This window comes from Rutilus rutilus (assembly GCF_951802725.1).
Source record: "Rutilus rutilus genome assembly, chromosome: 2".
Lineage (NCBI taxonomy): Eukaryota > Metazoa > Chordata > Actinopteri > Cypriniformes > Leuciscidae > Rutilus > Rutilus rutilus.
Window position 1 is genome coordinate 13,160,428 of NC_140210.1, and position 24,632 is coordinate 13,185,059.

The 24,632-nt window shown below is 36.3% G+C and overlaps 1 protein-coding gene across 2 annotated transcripts in view; it reads right to left on the bottom strand.

The window, feature by feature from the left end:
• mxd4 (MAX dimerization protein 4) overlaps positions 1-24,632 on the bottom strand; it is a 33,678-nt gene that overhangs the window by 1,331 nt on the left and 7,715 nt on the right. The window contains exons 4-6 of one of the 2 annotated variants that reach the window (XM_084400110.1): positions 6,514-6,628; positions 3,223-3,382; positions 1,310-1,348 (exon numbers count right to left, since the gene is read on the bottom strand). In XM_084400110.1, the coding sequence (XP_084256236.1) occupies positions 1,310-1,348; positions 3,223-3,382; positions 6,514-6,628 (314 nt within the window). Of the gene's footprint in view, positions 1-157; positions 1,349-3,222; positions 3,383-6,513; positions 6,629-24,632 lie in introns of those variants that run through there. The other variant, XM_084400109.1, reaches the window with a different exon arrangement.

Below are 24,632 nucleotides of genomic sequence, written 5' to 3' on the forward strand. Positions count from 1 at the left end.
GTTCTGTCATTTATATATACACACCTCTATTTGTCTTTTAATCAAGGACTATTTAGGAAAATATAATACAAAATCTACTACAGAAAATATAAACTACACTTCAAATCACCAGTATGTTTTTGGCTTCTTTTTTCAACAGTAATTTCTTTCTTTTTTTCAAAAGTAATTTCTTTCTGTTTTCAATTATTTTGGTCTAACCTGCTTTAAAGACTGGGACTGTCTGAAGAGTTGGAATTCCTAGCACAAAGAACTTTCTTTTATATACTGAATATTGCACACTGCACTGCATATAAACTGCTGAAGAATAAAGGCTTCAAAAATTATTGCAATTAAGTTACAGGGAAAAACATGGGACTAAAAGCATCATATTAATTATATTCTGATAGTACCAACACCTCGACAAGTGTTCTCTACACCTTCACATGTACAGTCATGCAGTTTTGACTTGTCAGTTTTGCCACACACACACACACAAAAAACAAAAAACAAAAAAACTACTCATCTTCTCAGGTCTTTCAGGCTTGGTCCAGAATAATTTTACTGAATTAGAAAGCTGTAGCTTTCCAAGTTTAATGGCAGATAATTTACTATTAAATTTTCCTACTGTTAATTTACTACTAAAACTATCAACAGACCGTTGTAGTGATGCATTTGGAGAGCACCATTTCTTTGCTCCATCAGTAGTCAACCATTAGATATTAATATTCTATCTTCTTTCACAAAAAATTTACCAATTAATAAACTTCTAGGTCAATTTACCTTCAAATTTCTTATCTGAAAGAAAATCCATTGATTCCTAGTGCCCAGGAGTTTTAGCCTTTTGCTCCTTTTCCATTAATCTATTAAGGAGTCTATACTGCCTTAGATGACAGAACTGCCTATGTAGATGATAGACAGCAAGGCAGTTACTAAGTTTTGGAACAGAGCCAGTTTCACACCGCAGCAGAAAAGACAAGTTAAAACTGCATTACCATACCACATGTTCTTACTAAAACCACATATTGCTTGTTTGTGTGTATTCGTGGGGTTGGGGTTGGGGTTGGGGTTGGGGAGGGGCTGATATAAAGTGTTGCAAGGGTTGAGAGGCAAGAGAGTTTTCTGATGAGTGGAAGTCAGCCAGGTGTTTCCTGCCAGCTGGGACTGTCTGATGGGTATGTTGGAGGTGACACACTGTAGCGGTCTGATACGGCCTAGCAGATGTGAGCCTGTAATCTGTGGGAATGTGAATGGTGGCCTCCATCGCTGGAGCTGCTCTGCAGGCTGTAGTGGTCCTCACCATCGCTAACACTGTCCACACTATCATTCTCACCTGGCGTAAACTCCATTCCCTCTATGTCAATGTCCACATCTGCGAAAACATAGAAAGTGTTTTTTTATACATGAATCAAAGATCCCAAGAATAAAGGAATATTCTGTGTTATATTAAACCTAATGTCTTTGGATGGCAAAATTCTGAAGCTTGCCACAGACAATAATGCTGACTTGTGTAAAAGGGTTATGGTTATACTTGTGAAATAGTATGCTTAACATTATTGTTATTATTATTTGCAGTGCTGCCCGCTTACCTACTGGTGTTCCACAATACATGTATTTACTGTAAACCCTCTTCATGTTTGTTTATACATATTAAAGTGTGAAGAGTTGAAATTACTATCTGTGGTAATCAACAGCACTTACAAGCACACAAACTACAGCTGAATGCAGATCAAATCTGATTTCTGCTCATTTGCTTAATTAACAAATTTGCTTAATTTACTTTTGTTAACTACAAAATGTATTTACATATTTTACACAAAATGTAAGTCCACTTCTATCTCATTTAAACTGAAAGAGAAAATTTTAGGATTTTGAAAATTTAAAAACACGGAATAGTATGAAGGAACAGTATGGTGTGTGTCTGTGTGCGTGTATGTACAGGTGCTGGTCATAAAATTAGATTATCATCAAAAAGTTGATTTATTTCAAGAATTCAACTTAACAGGTGAAACTAATATATTCTATAGACTCATTACATGCAAAGTGAGATATTTCAAGCCATTATTTGTTACAATTTTGATGATTATGGCTTACAGCTTATGAAACCCACGAAATCAAAATCCCAGAAAATTAGAGTATTACATGAAATCACACAGTAATACCATGGTCATTGAACCAGTTTTTGGTTCTTTTGGCAGTGTGGGCAGGTGCAAATCCTGCTGGAAAATGAAGTCAGCATCTCCATAAAGCTTGTCTGCTGAAGGAAGCATGAAGTGCTCTGAAAATGTCCTGGTAGACGGCTGCGTTGAGTGGACAGCACAGTGGACCAACACCAGCCGATGACATGGCTCCCCAAACCAACACAGACTGTGGAAACTTCACACTGGACTTCAAGCATCTTGGATTGTGTGCCTCTCCATTCTTCCTCCAGACTCTGGGACCTTGGTTTCCAAATGAGATGCAAAATTTGCTCTCATCAGAAAAGAGGACTTTGGTCCACTGTGCTTTATTAAATCCAGACTCAACGCAGCCGTCTACCAGGACATTTTCAGAGCACTTCATGCTTCCTTCAGCAGACAAGCTTTATGGAGATGCTTCCTTCATTTTCCAGCAGGATTTGCACCTGCCCACACTGCCAAAAGAACCAAAACCTGGTTCAATGACCATGGTATTACTGTGTGATTTCATGTAATATTCTAATTTTCTGGGATTTTGATTTTGTGGGTTTCATAAGCTGTAAGCCATAATCATCAAAATTATAACAAATAATGGCTTGAAATATCTCACTTTGCATGTAATGAGTCTATATAATATATTAGTTTCACCTGTTAAGTTGAATTCTTGAAATAAATAAACTTTTTGATGATATTCTAATTTTATGACCAGCACCTGTACATACACGCGCAAGAACATTAAAACATTCAAAGGCATTCTGAAATTTGTTCATTTATCAATTAAACTTGCACTTAAATTGTAATGCTAATCGTATAATTTTAACAGAAAACTAACATTTTTACAAAAAGTCTCAGACATCTGGACCTCACTGTATATACAGAGATTAATGTAGGTCACATGATCTGGAATCAACTATGGTCATACAGCCTGTATAGTACATACGATATACACAATATGTGTAGCATATGTAACAGTATGTGTAATTGCTGTAAGTGTAGAACTTAATTTCGTTTTTAAAGGTTTTATTGGATGTATTTCAGCATACATCGGGATATTTCAGCTGTGCCGTACCTTGCTCAGAGTCAGTGGAGATGGTGGAGCCCATGCTGTCAGTGCGAATGCGCTCTAAGCCCTGTACAGAGAGCTGCTCCAGACGCCGTTTGAGGTAGCGATGTTCTCTTTGCAGTTGCTCCTTCATGTTTAGAGCTTTCCTGTCCTGTTCCTCCAGCTTCTGCAGAGCATATGTTTCCACTGATCAAACCACAGAGCACAGAAACACCACACAGCATGACATGCATCTACTAGTCGGCTTGAGCATGCACAGTGCAATAAATCCACAATTTGTGTGAGCTAAAAAGGGAAACAATCACATGAACAGATTGGTGCATGACTATGGTGCATGACAGGAAACCAGACAGGGTGAGCTGAAATACTGTGTGACAAACAGGAAAGAAACAAAAGGGCCAACAGAGACATAGTACCAGATTGCCTTAGTCTAGTCTCTGTTTCACAGTGACAGCTTGAACACATTTCATTCCACTGACGCTAAATGCCCTTTTTCATTAGGCAAATTTAGTGACATAAAAGAGTGTCCATAATAAATAAAAGATAAAAATCTAGTTCATTCGAAAAGTTCAATTTTCAAGAAATTTTCAATTGAATGACTCTACAGATGTTACTCATGTGGTTTAACCATCAAGCAATAAGTAATAACTGCTTTAGTACACATAGAAAACATGTGCTTGGTACACAACCTAATAATTATTTCAAGTTTAAAAATAGTTATTCATTCACAAATATATTTTTTTCCCTACGTGTATATGCATGATACATCAGTCTTATTAGCCTTGTGTTTTTTGTTTTGTTTTGTCCATTTTTTATTGTCAACCTATTCTGTTTTTTGTTTGGTCAAGTTTTGGTTAACTAAAATTCTGGGAATTTTAGTCTGGTTTTAGTCATTGAAAACTTTTTAGTTTTACCTAATATTTTAGTCATGGTTAAATGATAATTACAATTATTTTGCTCAAAATTACAATCTTGTTTCCTGATCATGATTTCAAGCACAAATCAAGACAATGTCAACTCACACGCGTTGTTTATTTTACTTATTTGTTTATCTCACTTAGTTTGCTGGTTTAAAATGTTTTTATATAAATTAACACACTCTCTACATTATGAAAACGGGAAAAAGTTAAAAATTTCTCTCAAGCTAAAACAATTCATTTCAATTCAAATTATGTCAAAGTTTTTCTATTAAAACAACAAAAAACAATTGTAATGTCACACTGATAGGGATGCACGATATTGGATTTTTGCTAATATCCGATATGCCGATATTTTTAAACCAATTTTTTGCGATAGCCAATACGAACAAAAATATATATATTTTTTTTTTTTTCTTTGTATGGACATAACACCTCTCTCCTGTTTAGGAATTATAAATGAATTATTTTAGTTAGGCTACATTCACAAAGCAAGCCTTAGTGCTCAATTCTGATTTATTGCTCAAATCCGATTTTTTTTGTTTTGTTTGGCTGTTCACGTTATTTTTAAAAGTGGCCAATATCAGATTCGAGTCTGAACAGCTCACGATCCCAAACTCACACACATGCGCAAAAGAACAATAACAAAGATGGCACGCAGCACAGAATTATACAGAAGAAAACAGAAAAACAAGTTCATTTGTACAGTGATGTGCTGTGGAAGCTAGCGAATCTGTGCACAGCCGATAAAGAGGACACAGACTAGGATGAGATGTTTTTCTCATACAGTTTTTCCTAAAGTTTTGCTCGTATAGGGCTGTCACTGTAATACATTAGTATAACAGCTCACCATCCCTCCACTGACTAACTTCACTGCAGTATACCATATTCACGGAGTGACCAAAGAATTAACGGTATGTAAAATCTTTGGATTGACTCCCATCAGTGCTGAACTGTGATGAATGTTGATCTAGACTCTAGAGTGACTTAAAAGTTGCATGAATTCCGATATGACTGTTTGAACTGAGGTCGCATTGCAAAACATCAGACCTGTGTCTGATTTAGAATCATAGGCTATATGGAAGTGGCCCAAATCAGAATCGAAAAGATCAAATTCCATGTTTGAGCTTTTTACACTGTTATAAAAAAAATATAAAAAAAACATATCATATTTCAGCTAATGACTTATGAACAAAAAAATCGGATTTGGGCCACTTTTGCCTGCAGTCTGAAAATAGCCTTAGTGTTAAAAAAATGTATTCAGGTTTTAGAGTTCTGAGGTCTCCTTATCAAAAGGTTACTTAATAGTGCTAAATAAATATTAATAAATTTCTTTTTTATAATAAGAGTACATTGAAAGCTTTGAAAATAACAAAACAGTAAAACAAATCTTTTTCAGACAGATACAGTTGTAACCTAAATATTTCATTTGTGGATTTAACTTTTGTCGATGGTCTACACAGCAATGGAGTCATCAACACAGTGCGGGTGGCGTGACTTCAGTTGAAGGATGCTGCCTTTAGCCTCAGATAAAAATTCTACAATTCTTTTAGAGCTCCTTGGATTCAAGTTATTTTCATCATCTGTTTGAAAAAAATATATTACAGATTAATAAATTTACAAGTGCCATTTATTTATCATGTAGGCTATAGCTTCTGACCATTAAATCAAATCAGACTCGTGATTGTATGACATCAATTAATTCTTGCTTTACTGAGAAACAGAAGTGACTAAATCTTATTTGTGTATTTTACGTTCCATTTTATTAGCCTAACAAGTCGATCTACAGCTCCCCCCTAAATAAATCAAACTTCCTACTGGGCGGGCACTAGGACCCGAGGGAGGCTGCTGCTGCTGCTGTAGACAGTGTTGCCAGATTGGGCGGATTGCCACCAGGTAAAACACCAGGCATGAAAAATATCCATTCAAGAGAAATGTTTTGATTGGGGGATTTGGCAACACAGAATGTCATTCTTTTAATGAGGCTTTTTTCTTTCCTGATGATATCAGAACAGTTGTATCACCCTGACATTTTTTACTTTATACCACACAAAAATATCAATATGAATCTTAATTCAGAAATTACCTCACATGATGTAATGATTCACTTGAGAACTGTCAGATGCATCACATGCATGAATATTTAAATGATAAAAAAAAAAAAAGGAATAATGTTAAGCTGAGGTATATTACCATCTCTACCGCGTTAGGAACTGTGGATTATCTGAGTTACAACATGGAGAGTGACATAAAGACATACACTTCCTGTAGCCAGTTCCTGATTAACTTCTCCTCTGACTGTAACTGCTTTAAGCTGCTCTAACCTCTTTACTGCTGTGTAAACAAACATATAGTCAGAAATATGCTTATATGTTTGTACCTTGATGTGCATTTTGGCGCGTTTGAGCAGGCTCAGTGTGGTGTGACGGGTGCTATCAGGACCCAAAGGCACAAGCTGTTTCAACTGCTCCAGGTACAATCGCAGTTTGGCACGTCTGCAACAAATAAAGAACAGGTTATAGGATTATTAGCCTGAGATAAATTTAGACTGATTCAGGATGCTGCTGTGGGCTGCTAACACAAAGGTTGCAGGTTTGAATGCAGGGATGACAGAGGAACTAGACTGAAATTGCAGATTTATGCAAGTGGGTGGTTTCTCTAATTAATTTAAATATAAATTAACCAAGACTCTACAAAAAGACTCCACAGGGCTCCACAGATACTAAGACATGTCATGTAATACAACCGCGATGCATTGTTTAACCTATGTGTGGATTTATGTTGACAGAAAAGCTGTCAGAATTAAGGGGGACAAAATGTTCAGTATAAAGGTCTATTCCCACCAAACATCAAACCAGAAAAGTGAAACTAATATTTTTAAGATAATATATATATATAATAAGTAATATAAAATATAATAAGTAAATTCATGCCATATCAAGATAAGTGGACAAACAGTGAGAAGTCTTAGTGGTGTTTTCCACACACAATTTTACAGCCAATGCTTAAATGCACAAAAAGTAGGTCTTCATCTGCAAAGAAGCATTAGCTTACAAATGTGAGTGATGTGAAAAGGAAGTGGATAATGTATTTCTGTGACTTTATCTAACCCAACCTGAGAAACGTGATTAAAGGGTTAGTTCACCCAAAAATGAAAATTCTGTCAGTAATTACTCACCCTCATGTTGTTCCAACCACGTAAGACCTTCGTTCATCTTCGGAACACAAATTAAGATATTTTTGATTAAATCTTAAAGTTGTCTAACTCCTCCATAGGCTTCTAAGGAACCGAAACTTGCTGGCCCAAAACATGTATTAAAGACATCGTTAATATAGTCCAAGTGACTCCAGTAGCTCAATCTTAAGTTTATAAAGCGACGAGAATACTTTTTGTGCGCAAAAACAAACAAAAATAACGACTTTATTCCACTTTTCATTTCCTTCTCTCTGGGCCTCGGGTCTTTTTGCGTAGTGTTTAAGCGTAACGCGTCTGTGTTGCACGTCACCACGTATCACACATGACAAGCGTCGGCCAATAGTGAGCCTACGTGGTGACGTGTAACACAGACGCGCTGCGCAAAAACACTACGCGAACCAACTAGAGGTCCAGAGAGAAGGAAATAAATAGTGGAATAAAGTCGTTATTTTTGTTTGTTTTTGCGCACAAAAAGTATTCTCGTCGCTTTATAAACTTAAGATTGAGCCACTGGAGTCACTTGGACTATATTAACGATGTCTTTAATACATTTTCTGGGCCAGCAAGTTTCGGTTCCTTAGAAGCCTATGGAGGAGTTAGACAACTCTCAGATTTAATCAAAAATATCTTAATTTGTGTTCCGAAGATGAACGAAGGTCTTACGGGGTATGAGGGTGAGTAATTACTGACAGAATTTTCATTTTTGGGTGAACTAACCCTTTAATGACTGTACAGTGTACTTGACAAATGCACACCTAACCTCGCCACACCTCCATTATCATTAAAGTGAGCTTATAACAAAGAGCTGATGCCTTGCAATGTTTGTGGAATAAAAAGCAATCAAGTCCTTAATAAATGAGTGATAGCTAAAACGTAAAATGTTAAGCAATACTACTTGCCAGACTTCTAATGGTCACATGTCTTAGAATACTGTGATGGAAAAAAATTATGAAAAGAGCTTTGAAATGATATGCTAAATTGGTGAACATTCTGTTAAGTTAATTTGCATTTAGACTTATTGTTGTTCTCAATCAGTTTTATTCAAGCAACTGGTATCACTCAAGCAGCTGCTAAAACTGGGTCCAGACTCTTTTGCAATCATACTGGTGTATTGATTAGAACAATCTCTCAACAGCACTTAAAGAAAGCCTGGGGAGTAAACTAAAAAAAATATAGTGTGCCTGCTAACACAGAGGCTATTTGAAATAGGCCAGGAGTCACATTATAATGACTCTGTGAATGATTACCATGAGCTAAATAACAGGACACTGTATCTTGAGCTTCTCTTTCTATTCCTGCACTGTTCGTTTTTCACAGTATAATTTCACTGATTAATGGTGAGACCCTGCATGCAAATAAATGTACCTAACTGAAATTTCCAAAAAGGTTCCAACTCCTGAAACCCTGATCTCACTGAGTGCAGTGCAGTGATCTGATTTCTGGGTCAAACAGCACAAGTTAAGTCAGTTTTATTCATATAGCGCCATTCACAATGCATAATGTTCCAAAGCAGCTTTACAGAACATGGAGGTTTAAACCCCCAGTGAAGAAAGTGTAATTTGACTGTAGCAATGAAAAATGTGATGTTAGGTAGGATAAGGAATAAATATTATTATATATTTGTAATAATTTAGCCTATATTATAATAAAGTATCATTTTTTTTGTCATTATTTTTGTAACATTATTTACAATTCTTGAATATTTTGTCACAACTTAAATGTCATTGTGTGCAATCCAACAGTAAATCTGTGAAATAGACTCCATTTATGTTAAACTATTTTTATTAGTATTGCCAAAACTGGGCATAAATGCTTTGCTTTTGGTGTATCAGTCTTTAGAACTTACAATTGTGGCTTTTACAATGTTCCCTCAGCATTCACCACAAACAACCCTCCACCTTTCCTGTCTTTGACACTGTAAACTGTAGCGTATGTGAGCTGTATTTCAGTGTTCACAGATCAGCCTTGTTTTCCTAACTGCCTCCCAGCTATGCGCATGATTACATGTGCGTGAAGATTTGTGGTCATTCAGGTCATTGTTGAATGTCAAGTTAAATTTCTTCAAAACAATAACAAATGAATGCACTTTTACATAACTGAAAATAGACAAACATAATGCAATTCCAAGTACTGTACAACTGTACAAAGCGAACTGCTCAGAAAAGTTCCACCTGCAGATGTGAAAATGACACAGGAATGCTGGGTGACACATGAAGTACAGGCACAGCATGGATTCCATTTCAAATGCCTACAGTAAAGTTGCAGGTTCAGGCATATCTTCAGTGAACTGGTGTCAACACAGATCTTTGCTGACCATTCCAACAGAGATTACTCTTTAAATGTAGGCTACTGACTAGTGAAGGGCCAGGATGTTCCACCATCCAACTATTTATTTTAAAAGATTGATTAGTTTATTTAGATTTATTTGTAATTTTTGTTTTGACTTTGACATTGACATTTTTAGTGACAATGCTGTGGTTCTCAACCAGAGGGCCAAGGGCAAGTTATTTAAAATTTACATAATCATTTTAAAAACATAAAAAAAAAACCCATTAAAAAAAAAAAACATTAAACTTCCAAAAACGTGGATTTTTTTTTTTTTTTTTTTTAATGCAGGGAGTATTAATCTTATGCTATTTTGTTTTGTTTTGTTTCAATTACACTAAGGATCAGATTTACTAACAGCTTGCACCAGCACACACCCTCTTTTGTCATGATTTACTTAAGACAATCAGTAATACAAGCATTTGTAGAAGTTTCCCTTCTGCAAAATTTATAAGAGAGAATTTAATGATTATTCTTATCTTATTCTTATGTAAGGTGGTTTACTAAGGTTTGCACTAGTCAATTTACTGGTATTTGCGCCATTTAACGTCCAAAAAAAGCATGTCTTAAACCAGATGCTATTTTGCGCTGCTCTTGATAGATTGCATTGGTCATTATCAAAATGATCTGGCTGCGTGTGTAATTTGTGCATTGTCAGTAGATCACGCGCTTAGATCAATATATTTTTTGTTTACACATTGTTTAATGTTTTCAACTAAAATAAAACTTTAACATATATTGTAAGTTAGTTGTGTATATTGCCTAATCGTAAGTTTGTTCAGAAATGGTGACAAAAACAAAACAAAAAACGTCTTTTTTCGTTACACATCATTTATGAGCCCGAATATTCTAATGCAATATTTTTGAAAAATGCCCATCCTTAGTTCCCACGGGTGAAATGCCCCTTTAAAGCTGCGATGGAGTCCAGGCCGTCTGCCGTCAGCTATGCGAGACTAGCTTCTGTCACCTCATGAACGGATCCAATATACTGACAGACATCTGATTTTATCTCAGCTGTTTACATTCACTTAAGACTAGGGCTGGGCGATATGGCCAAAAAAAATATATCACGATAATTTTTTTTATATCAGTCGATATCGATAATTATCACGATAAAAGTCAAATCTTTATTTCTTTGAAATTTAAAGGCAGATTTTTGCTCCTAAGTGAAAGTTGTAGAAACCAGAGCGTTAATTGTGGTTTTAAACTACTCTTTATTGTCAGAACATATCAGGACAAACACTTACCAAACTGGTGAACATTTCACAAATCTGAGGTAGAATCAAACATTTGTCATTTTTCCTTAACAAAATAAATATCATTATTGGACAATTAATTTCTTAGTTTCTGCATGTGCTAATTTTTATTTGGTAAAAGGTAATATTCTGACTGTTTGAGTTTTATTAAACTTAACCATTGGTCATCCAGTATCATGCATTTAGATCATGATAACCTCACTATCATGGCAAAATGTAACTTCATGGTTTCTATGGTATTTGAATGAAAAACAGTAGCCTAAATACATTATTAAATACTGTAATTATATTCCATCAGTCCTTTAATACATCGTCTACATTAATAATATAATACAATTCAATATGTATATCCCACATTTCATGGTGCAGTTAATATGACTAGGCTAACGTTACAGTAAATCCATGGTAAATGATGGGAAATTGTAGACGGAAAAGCCTTCTGCGCACAGTGTTTCTCCTGTTTGTCAGTGCTGTTACATCTGCCTTTAAAACTGGTTTAAATCACTGAGACATTCGGTGTTCTTCGCTGAATTCAAGCGCTTCTCACTGGATCTCGTGACGAGAGCGATCAGAGTAAACGCATCGGCTCTAGTGAGCTCGCGCTGCGCTGCCGTTTGGACTTTGAGCCGAGCGGATAAATGGTCCGTGTGGCGCGCGGTTCAAATGAGTTTCGTTCCAAACATTATCGAACTCTTGATATCGTTTTATCGAGAAAAATTATATTGCGATAATTATCGTTATCGTTTTATCGCCCAGCCCTACTTAAGCAGGGTTGGGGAGTAACGGAATACATGTAACGGCGTTATGTAATCAGGATACAAAAATCCAGTAACTGTAATCCGTTACAGTTACGTCAAAAAACGTAGTAATCAGATTATAGTTACATTTTGAAAAAAGGGGGAATACTTTCAGGATTACAATGGTTTCATTTAAAACGAAATAATTAAGTATTTTGGCATAATAACACTATATTAAGACGAGCGCGCTACTTACAGTAGTTCCTGGTTCTGTTGCCAGTAATGACTCACGCTGGTGCATGTGCAAATAACAGCTGTCTACAATCTCCTCAGACGCAGATTGAATCACTGCTGCTAGTAGAAATGATGCTGCCTGCGGGTAAAATCGCTTTTAATTCATGGAAATTCCGCTGCTATTTTGTAGAAATTAGGAGAGTAGCTTTTTTAGTAGGCTACCCAAAATGTCCTTTCTTAATATTTTCTCGCGTAACGGGATGTTCGCTGTCTAGGTAACGTAGGGGAACTCCCACTGCCAACGCCTCAAGTTCAGTCAGGCAAATTAAGAAAGATCACGGCTTTAGTCAACATGTAGGCCTATTTTAAAATAAACTAATATGTAGATTGTGTAAAAATTTTGTGCTTTTTATTTTTTTGTAAAAAAATTGTTAAAAATAAAACAAAATAATCTGTAATACCATACATTAGCCACTAGATGTCTGTATAGCCCTTTACATAAAAATATTATATTCAGGCCTGTGTTAATGTGTTAAGGCCAAAATCTTAATAAGTTTTTTTTTTTTATTTTTTTTTTTTAAATAATATTTCTTCTTGCTTGACTTTATTTATATACGTGACCTTGAAGTAATCCAAAAGTAATCAGTTACATTACTTTCATATTATAGTACTTGGATTACGTTACTGAATACTTTTTTTATGAAGTAATTTGTAACTGTAACGGAATACATTTTTAAAGTAACCCTCCCAAGCCTGTACTTAAGACATATATCCATGTGTTTATGTAAACCTTTTGTTTATTTGACAGTTTATAACCCTACCACTACGGTGCTAAACGTGATGTTAATGTACACACTGTATGTTGGGACGGGGGCATCAAAACTCCGACTGAGATTCTATGATCTCTCAAGCAGGCAGATCGTAAAGACATTTTAATTAGAGATGCTAATGATTATTTGACAACCAATTAATTGTCGATAATAATTTAATCAATAACAATTGTAATTTGTTTACACCTAGGTGTAATTTTACACTTAGTTCATGATCTAATATTGTGATATCGCACACCCCAACTTCAATTTTGATTCCTCTTTTGGTAGGGTAACATTTGGTAGGGTAACAAGAGACTTCCACTAGTGTTGTCACGATTACTGGAATTTCTAACTTCGATACGATATAGACAGTTTTATTATTATCTCATTATTTTGTGATAATTTGGGTAATTTTGTTGCAATAGCTTACACACAGCACAGGGAGGCTTTATTTGAAACTTTACCAAAAAGACAAGTAGACAGTTAGTAATGAACAAAAAAAGCTAATTGCAAACAATATCACAAATAAAATGCAATAGAATAAAAAAAACTGAAATAAATAAGGTTTTATGTTTTTCAGGTGGGTTTATCAGTAGCATTCGGGTAAGAAATACTAAATAAAATAAAAAAAATAACACTGGATAGTCTTCGTTGTAAAAATGAAATACTGATTAATGCTTACAATTAAAGTTAAAAAAGTTATTCAGTAAAGAGCAAAGAGTGATCTTCTCTTTGTCTTTTATTCTCTGATTAACATGACAGCAGCAGGTTTATTAGGCTGCTGTCACTTTAAAGGCAGGGTAGGTAGGTTTTTTCTAAACTGTCTTTATATACCAATACATAATTAAAATGTAAGTACTCTGAAAAGTAGGGCTGAACGATTAATTGCATTTGCGATAATATCGCGATATGATGAAATGCGATTTTTTAACCGCAAAGCTGCGATTACAGTCTGGTCACGTGACACGCGAGAGTAAACCAGTCTGTATTGCAGATGAAGCATCAATTTGGCACGCTACGCATAGGCCTGGCTACAGGAAATAACAGTTTATGTTTAATTTAGGGGTGGGGGAAAAAATCGATTCTTAGATTAATCGCGATGCGGGACGTGGACGATTCATAAATGTCAAAAATCGATTTTCAAAAAAAAAAATAAAAAAAAAATAATTCTAATAACGTAACATTGACGGAACGCAAAAGGCGGAACTCTGAAGCGGACGTGCAGTGCGCGCCGCGGACAGTCTGTGCCGTGCACATAACAGACAGCCAAATCCGAACGGCACCCTCTTCGTTAAAAGCTAACGTATGGAAAATTGGCAATTTCATTGTGATCTATTTAGTATTTTTTTGTATGAGAGCTAATTTCTGTATTGTTTAGTTTTCACATCAATATGCTGTAAACCGATCTGTATGCAATATGTGCAATGCCAGTCACAAAAAGTTACATTTTGACTGCAAGTTACTCTCTGCAGATGTTCATTCACTTTCTTTGTATAAGCTGTTTTTGATTGTGGTATACAGCAAACATTTCAAGTCATAACTCTTTATTATTTAGTTGTGTATAAGAGCGACTTTGTATGTTACTAATTATTCAGAATATGCATAAGTCCACAAGCATTATATGATAGCTTCTGGTACATAATTCTATATTTTTGAACGAAAACTGTTTGTGAATTTGCTACAGCAAAATGTTTTGTTTTTTTGTCTGAAGGATTATATTGCTCATTGGAAATAACAAGAGGATGTTAGTTAGAAGTCTATTATTGTATAGCAAAGCAGATGAGAGTAGATCATGATCAGAAACCTGATTAGAAATCATTATGAATAAAATCGAATTGTTTTGAATCGAAAATCTTTTTGAATCGAAAATCGATTTTGAATCGAATCGTGGCCTCAAGAATCGGAATCGAATTGAATCGTGAGATGGTAAAAGATTCCCACCCCTAGTTTAATTTATGTTATATTGTGTTATAGATTCTCTCCAATGATTCTGTAAGTAAGATAATTTCAGATTTATGTCTGAGCTTAGTTTTATACGTGATGACACGTGTGCTTTATAAACAACCGTATTCTGCTTGCTTCTAATTCCTCTGTCTCACTCACACACACACACACACACACACGACACCACTCGAACCTTACGAGAAATAATCTTTAATAAAGTTCGGAAAAGTTGAAGCGAATTACAAGGACATTCGCGGGCTTCATTGCACAAGATACAAGATATGAGATATGCGCGGTCTGCGTGATGTTACTTTTGTAGTGCGCAGTCTCGCCCGACGGTATTTTACTTACAAATGTTCTACGAAGTCTTGGAATGCTCATATGTCTTGGAATGCATTTGGCTTATATATTAAAAATATGAAAATCACAGACAGAAGCTGCTTTCAATTTCAAATACTCACGCGCGCTTTGCGAAGAGCGCTTTGCGAAGAGCGTTTGAGCATGAGCGACTCCGTCTACGTGGTCAAATGTAGGCTACTTGCATCTCAAAATGCTTTTATGACGCAAAATTAATGTGACAGTCAGTTATATCTTAAGTTATTAAACAGACAGGACAAACCACATATTATAATTTCAAAAGAGATGAAAACGTTCAGACAGCCTACTCTAAATACTGAAAGCACTCAAAAGTGTTTATTGCTTGTAATATTTTTTTCCCCTCTTTGTTATTTGTTTTGAAGCTATATCTGTTAAAATTATTAACATGTAATTGTATTAATTTAGTTTTTTTAATGTGTAATTATTATAAGTAGGCCTACTTATAATTATGTAATTAAATATTTTAAGTTTTATTAATAAGATCAATTAAAGAAAAAAATGTGATCGGCTCATGAGGTGCCTAAAGATTCCCTTCCCTATTTTACAATGATTTATTGCTTGTTTTTGTTGAATAATAGAAAATATAAAGAGCTTAAAAAATAATTGCATATTAAATCGCAATCGCAATATTGGTAAAACTAAATCGCAATTAGATTATTTTCCAAAATCGTTCAGCCCTACTGAAAAGGAGAGTATAAAAATCGAGTGTCTGTAGTCTTTTCAGGGCTACAATAAACACAGCTACTTATTTCCATTCGGAACGAATGAAATGATTGGCTGGGCGACTGTCACTCTCCCTCGCTACCATGGCTACCACCCCTGCTGCTACAGGAGCTGCCCACATGCGCGCACCCGTTTGACTCGAGGAGGCGAAGAGGCACGGAAGCTAGGAAGAATCACAATTATGGCAGAGAAAGAGCAGTCAAAATTCCCAGTACCTGCATATACAGTCAGCGAAGGCAAACAAGGCAAAAAAAGGAAGACAGTATTTGAAAAGGCTATGACCAAAAAGTCTTTGGATAAAGCAAGAAGTCAGACGAGAGTTAATATCGGCCAACAGTGCTTTCATCGTGGAAGCTCTTACATGCAAAACACTGTATATGTTATGAATCTTACACGAAATTCACCTTCATCACTGTGTAATTGATGGTAATGGGAAAACATGTATCAATGCAACCTGTTTTTAGCTTTGCCTTATGTTACTAGCTCGTTACTGAATCAAACTCAATATATTTTAAACTTTACCAGTATCGATATGCTAGTTTGATAGTGAGTGCTAACAGCCATGTTAGTTGTTTATATTCATAATGATAAAGTATTTTATTACATGTGATTCTGACATGATGTCACTACATGCACTGCGCTCCTCTCCGCTCGGCGCTGGCAAACGCGTCCTCCAAGCTGAGCGGTCGGCATCGCGCGTTCATGTGTTTTGGGGGCGTGGCTTTGGAAGGAGCCCAGAAGGGAGGGGGTGGGAGTGAATGGAATAAGTAGCTGTGTTTATTGCAGCCCTGAGAGGACTACAGACACTCGATTTTTATACTCTCTTTTTCAGAGTACTTACATTTTAATTATGTATTGGTATATAAAGACAGTTTAAACAAATTTGGGGAAAAGTTTTTTAGAAAAAACCTACTTGCCTTTAAAAGCTTATGCACAGATCCAATATACTGTCATACAACATGTGTTTTCTTTCTCAACTATTTACATTCCAAAACTGTTCCATTCCAGACTGTTTATCTGAATATTCACCAAACCAAGCATTTTGACATAATTTTGTGTGCATTTGACCGTTTAAGCACAATAAGCCAGGAAAACGAACTAAATTTGTTACTTGCGAGCTGATTGAGAGGCGGCTTTATGTGGGGGCACCACTTCTTTAGATCAGTATTGCGCATGCTTTTGTTGTGAGCATGAAACATGCGGGAATGAGTAAAATTATGCACAATAACCACAACCCCGAGCCAAAATTCAGGACCTGTAACACCAATAGGGCTGTCACTTTACGTTCGAAAATCGATTGCACAATCGATCGGACCAACCAACACAAGTTTCGAAAACGAAAATAGGGAATCGATTTTAACGGCCTTCTCTCGGAGCGCGTCCAGCTCGTCACAATACGCCTACAGCGAACGCGCATCACACAGCAACTGTAGGCTCTGACAAACACACATGACAGCAAATTATACTTCTGCATAATGTGTCTCTTTTTACTACAAAAAAGTGAATTCTGCCAGTATTTAGACAGTCTCATCTCATGCATACAGATACAGATTCGGGCTACGGTCTACAATCGCCTACGTAGGCAAAATTTGTTTGACATTTCTAATCGTAAACACAGCCATGTTGAAGCCTGCAGTAATGTTTTTCATTGATGTTATGGCAGTCCACTCTGCTTAGTGTTTTTTGAGAATGTTGCACTCCTGTTTGTCATTGTGCACAAAACTTCACGCCAATAAATCATCAGAAATATTGCTGACTTGTGCGCGCCTCTTTAAGTTCATCCTAATGCCTGTTAGTTGTCCGTAGATTTGCCTATATTTGGCGTTTAAAATGGAAACGTCTTTAGACATGGAAAATCGATTTTACAATCGATTCAATGAACACTTATGTCTCAAAAATCGAACAGGATTTTTTCACAAAAGTGACAGCCCTAAACACCAATACTTCAACCGGAACAAATGAGACGAGTGAGAGGAGTTGGGTGTGTGTCAAACTGTCAATTCGCTGTAAGAGAGTAGAGAGAGAGAGAGAGAACGCACAACTGGTATCGGTGTATCAATATTGCAGAAAAGGAGTATTGTAATCATTTCAGATATTTCAGTATCAATAAATATTGACATATCACCATTTCTGACATATGGAAGCATATGGGTAGCAATATTCAATCTGAAATGTAATATGCAAAATCACAATGCAATATGTAAAATGGCAATGCATTTCTGTATTTAAATTTGAATTTTCCCATACATTTGTGCAACGTTTGGTGCAAAATTAAAATAAAAATTCAATTATATAATTTACATTTGCCATTTCATACACTAGTTTTAATATGTAATTTGAGTACATTTTTAATTCTTTATAAGTTGCAAAATTAAAATTAAAATGTATTACAGAAATGATTAGATATGTTTAACACGTTCAAGCAAAAACTGTAGCAAAAGTGTAATTTAAATGTAATTTTTTCTTAATTGCATTTACACTCACAGTTAAGACACTTGCGATTGCATTTCCATTAAGTGTCCCGCAATGAATGTAGCAAAATTCAATGTGCAATTTGAAAATGGATTCTGAGCCCACCCTGTCAATCACTGCGTGAAGGCGGGGCTCGGCAACAGGTAAACAAATGCTATGGTGCGTATTTTGAGGTGTTGGAAGGAAACAGGGCGGCGGCAGAGCTGATACGAGCGTTAAATTCACTAGCAGATGAAGTGGAGCGTGGACAGAGAAATGTATTCCCGAAGATTATTACGCGTCTGCAGGTGATAGAACCAGTACGATGTTGGACCGTCTGGGTCTGGGAGAATGTTCTGCCTTATCAAGCGTCAACACCCATATCAACATTCTGCTGCGCTGCTGTTGTCTGATGCTGGACTGTGTTGATGGTTTCGTTTTGTATAAAATATTATCATTGTCTGATACATGCTTATCTTGATTCTTATTAGCCTACTATTAACTGTAATACCCAATAATGTTGGAGATCCTATAGTTTTTCCTTACAAATGCAAAGGCTATTACTCTGAGATCGCATAATATGTATGACAAAGCTCCATTGGTATTCGGTATGTGACCGATTTATTTATTTATAACTGACTGGAATGTTCAATAAAGTGACGAATGTGATCTCTATTTATGCAGCTGTATAATCATAAAATATGAGGCAGACATGCGAGTCCCTTTCCATTTTATAAAGCATATTGATAAGGTATTAATTATGTACATGGTCACGGAATCTGACGGGTCAAATTCATCGACCTAGCCTTTTTTGGGTGAATGTGTGGAGCAGGTCGAGGGCTGGTGACGTCATCGTCTATAATTCAGTGTCTAATATTTTAAACAACGAAGCAGCACACGAAACTTTAACCGGCACAAACGATCGCACAAACAAACGAGACTATTTTGGGTGAATGTGGAGCAGTAGGGGGCTGAGTGACCTCAGAATGACCAATAAATATTATTTTCATATATAAGAAACCGAAGCAGCACAAAATAAACGTTTATCGGCGCAAGTTAGCACAAACATATGAGACTATAATTTGGGTGAATGTGGAGCAGGTCGAGGGGCTGGTGACGTCATCGTCTATAATTCGGTCTAATATTTCAAAAACTGAAGCAGCACAAACAAAATCGGCACAAACCGAATGAAACTATTTTATTTGGAGCATGTGGCGGGCTGGGTGACATCAGAATGACCTATAAAAATTATTTTACAATCTAAAAAACAGAAGCAGCACAAACAAACAAAAATTACAGCACAAACGAAGTAAAAACGATTGAGCCTATTTTGCCGACGTTTTGCATTGGGTTGGGGGCGGGGCCAACAGAATCCATTTTCAAATTGCACACTGAATTTTGCTACATTCATTGCGGGACACTTAAAGGGTTAGTTCACCCAAAAATGAAAATTCTGTCAGTAATTACTCACCCTCATGTTGTTCCAACCCCATAAGACATTTTTGATTAAATCTGAGAGCTGGATCACTCCTCCATAGGCTTCTAAGGCATTATAACTTGCTGGCCCAGAAAATGTATTAAAGACATCGTTAATATAGTCCAAGTGACTACAGTGGCTCAATCTTAAATTTATAAAGCGACGAGAATACTTTTTGTGCGCAAAAAACACAAAAATAACGACTTTATTCTAGGGCCGCAACGACGTCATCGATTACGTCGACTATGAAAATACGTCGACACGCATGAAATGCGTCGACGCGTCACAATAATTATTTACGTTTAAATATCGAGTAATGGTGGCTTCTGCTCTCGCTCATGGTGAAAATGACAGACCACGATCATCCAAAGTATGGGAATACTTTAAACTACGGCCGAACAGAAAGGTGCTTTGTTCACTATGCAAACTATGCCCCATTCGGCGACAATAAAATGGACTTTAATTTATAACTTAAACTTCAATCTGTCAACGAAGCTTTCAGTGCATTTGCCAGTTTTTAAAAGTTGTGTATGCAATGCACATGTAGACTAGAGACCTGCACCCCAGCGGGACCCAACGCAACAGAGTGCGACGGGGGAATATAGATCTGATGGCCGAGTGCGGGCGCGGGCGGTAATGCACTCGTGTGTGTGCTGGTTGCGGGAGAATATAACGATTCGCGGGACTCCCGCAAAATAGAAATATCTATTGAACATCTAAAAACGAATAAATTCTCATTCATCTGTTGCACAAAAGCAACAATAACAACTAAAACAAAATAGAAACGATTTACAGGCCAGAGTCTCTATCTATTTATAACATGTTTGCAGCGTTGAACAAAGTAGCCAATCACAGACATTGCTGTGTGATTTCTTGAACGCAATGTCCAATCAGATGCATTTAAGATAGAATTCCCTCACCGCTCAAAATGGACTTTTTGTTCAGTGCTGAATTCTGCATACTAGCAAATCATCTGATTATAGCAAACATAGTGTAGATATTATGAAAGATTCATTGTGCAGCCAGTTTCATTGATAATAACAGAGATTTGTGAGATCACGATGAACTGAGATGTCAGCTTTTTAGGAATTATTAAGGGAGAAATCCATCCCGCGCAGGTCACTAACGTTATATTTACATTAACAGTAGCCTAGGCTGCAATCTAGTGTATGTGAACCTTTTTGCAGATAAACACAAATGCATTTTCGGACAAGATAATGGACAAGTTAACTGAGTAAATCCCACTCCCACTACGGTAATTAATAACAGACTATAGTAAACACATTTCCTAAATAGGCCTGTGACTGTATACATCTTACATTTTATGAAATAGTTCCATTAGTTAAAAATAAAGTTTAAAATGCTTCCTGTTCGCATATTTCATAATAAAATGACAATAACCCTTTCATCATTCATAGATTTCATGTTAAAATAATATACAGATGCACTACACTCTTCAAAATACAGCTGATATATTGTTGTACTTATTATTTATTGGAAAGTTTGCCAATGGATAAATCAGCTAATCCCAAAAATAATCATTAGATTAATCGGAAAAATAATCGTTAGATTAGTCGACTAATCGAAGAAATAATCAATAGATTAATCGACAACAAAAATAATCGTTAGATGCAGCCCTACTTTATTCCACTATTCATTTCCTTCTCTCTGGGCCTCGAGTTTTTTCACGTAGTATAACTGCGCAGCGCCTCTGTGTTGTACGTCACTCGCGTCACACACACGACCAGCGTCAGCCAATAGTGAGCCTACGTGTGACGTACAACACAGATGCGCTGCGCAGTTATACTGCGCATTATGTCTTCTGTCTCTGCTCTCTGTAACAACTGTAACTTTTTTTTTTTTTTTTTTTTGCAGAATTGGTTCAAAGTTAGAGTTGGAAACATCTTGAATTTATTTTTATTTTTCCACAAATTTTGTATGCATGCATATTGTATAATTGTAATATTGTATAATATCCAAGGTAAACATTTCTAGTAATTGTGCAGTTAATTCTCATACTGTATTTTCATACTCATACTGTGAACAAAAGCTTATTTGATGTGGCAGTAGTCTTTTTTACAGTAAAAACTTTATAATCTATCCAAAACTAATCAACGAAATCTCGTCTAAACATTCATATTTCGTCTGTAACACATCGTTTTTATGATATATTAGCATATAAATGTTAATTTGCAGTTTAATACGTTGCTTATAAAAAGACATTTTATTACAACATATTTCAGTCGATTTTTACGCATCTCAGTACAGCAATATAGTTTGGTAAAAGCTAAACTAGTAGATGTGTTCATGTAAAAATAACGTTTACTGATGTAAGTGCGAGTGTGAATGAACTGCGCGCATCTGTGCAGTTCATTCATTCACACACAGACACGCGATTCATATTTAAACAGTCTTTTTGCGGTTTACAGACACTAGTCCACACCGCAATTAGAACAAAGCACTTAAGAATAAAGAACTTACTATTCACAATCCTCAGCTGGATCTGTTGCTCCTCGAAGTGAAACTAAACCAGCACTTCTGAGGTAATTTATTTCTGTATAAAATAATACTACCATTAAAAACATTTTAATTATTTTAATCAAGATAGAATGTGTTACTTAAAAATAAACAGATTAGTGCTCTGTTTGAGGACAAGAAATGAAAACCAATGCAATATGATGAATGTCCAAAAGATGGCACCCACAGACTGTTTTTAAATGGGGTTGGGTAAATATGTTTTGCTTTTAAACAGTGTGTGTGAGTGTGTGTGTGTGTGTGAGAGGGAGAGAGAGAGAGAGAGAGAGATTTTGGTTGGGTGCCAGTTGTAGGTTACAGTTTGACAAGAGTTTACAGTTTGACAAAAGCACAATGTTGTGTTTTATTGCGAGTGAATTACAAATATAAGTAAACACTTTGCAGTTTGAATGATGTCCTGTATGAACAAAATGACGGAGTACGTTTTTATGTTTCCACTGTTCGATCGCGCCCGTCCCTCTCTCTCACACACACACACACACACACACACACACACGCACACACACGGCACGCACGCACGCACGCACACAACATATTCCAACATTGCAATCTTGACATCGCAGCCTGTTCATTATAGCCACGGAGCTTCAGAGCTAAGGCGGGGCTACAGATTAGGTGTCCCTAAAGAACCCGCGTATCTAACAGTAGTTCCGCATTACATTAATTAATTTGCACGCGAGTTTTATTTATTTTTATACCGTGTATTCTCCGTGTATATTCATGCACCGAACCGTGACGCCCATACCGTTTCGGTTCAATACGAATACATGTACCGTTCCACCCCTAATATGTAAGATCAAAATCCACAGAGTATTTTGAGTCTCTTTTGCACTAATAAGAAAAAAAGCGAGCTTGTCGCGCCGGCGCGACAGCCGACCCCAGAGGGTTAATACTATACATATATTTGGGGTTATTCACCTATGAAATTACCCTGATCACATTACCCCTTTCATCAATGGGTGGTAGCTGAATGAAAATGCAAATTCACTCTCCGACAGTAGGTGGCTCTTATGGAACAGCAGCAATACAGCATTTTCTCGGAATAGAGATTGGCCAAAATAAAATGAAAAACCGATCGTGTGTTTGGAGCAAAACCGGCTGGTTCCGATTTAGGGCCGGTTGACCGTGCATCTCTAGCTTTAATAACAAGCACTTAATGCATTTCCCATCTTAAATGGGAAGCATCAACTAATTATCAGTGCAGCACTGAATCCTGGTCAAAGTTTTGTAAGAGTTTTGCATGAATCACCATAGTGTGTGCACACTACAGCTTGTTCCAGAGGCTAGAAAACATTAAATAGTTTTTCACTCTAAAATGCTAATAAGATGTCTCACGGCTCAAGGCTCAAGTGAGTAAATGGTGACAAAATTTACATTTTTTAAATTTACATCAAGCCTTTAAGCTAAGTCTTATTGAACAAAAGTTTTGACCCCCTCATTGAAAGTCTGATGAACTGATGAACGAAAATCATCAGTCGGATCAGCTAGAAAAGATATAACAACCCGAGTCAGAACAGGTCTGAGGTCTGACACAAGTTTGGTGGTTGTAGCTTCATAGCCCTAGAAGGATAAACTGTTTTAATTCTTGATAATAATAATAATAATAATAATAATAATAATAAGCTTAAATAGTAGATCCGACAAAGCCAACATAATAATGAACTTTTAAAATAGCATCATATGACGCCTTTATAACGCTATTTTGAGTGTTTGTGTAAGCACTCTGTGAAGAGTGTCAAAGGTCTTTTGAGCACGTGAACGCAATGGCCAATCAGGTGTGTTTAAATTAGTCAGAATCCACTCAACACTGCTCAGAATGGCAGATTTTTTATACAGCACAAGTTCTGCACGCTCGAGAATTCTTTATAACCAAAGTATAAACATGTTGTCAATAAGAGATTCATTGACAGCTTCAGTGATTCTAATGGCAGCGATCTTTGCTCGCTTTCTGTATATGATTTATTTTTCATGCTACTAATTACACATTGAAAAGTTTCTGGATTAACAACCCTATTAAAATGTGCGATTGAATCCGATTGACAGTAATAACCATAGCAATGGACGGTACAAACAATCTGATACTGTATGTCAAATTAACTGTGCATTACATTTTGGAGTATAAATGCAAAACAATAGACCTGCCACCGGCGGCTCGAGAATAGGCAATTTTTAAACTTCTCATTTTTCTCATGTTTTGCGCCATTGCTGTCAAACAAACTAAAATCCCTATATGTCCTTATCAAATCTCAAAAGATTGTCTGACTGCGCTGCGTAATGCCTAGTTCACACTACACAACTTTAAACGTCAGCAAATCGATGTGCTGTTTAGACTACATGACTTGCTCTGGAGTCTTGAAGTCGTTGTGGTGTTCACACTACGTAAATGATCTGCAACAGGGGGTTCCACAGTACACGAGCTGACAACAACTCT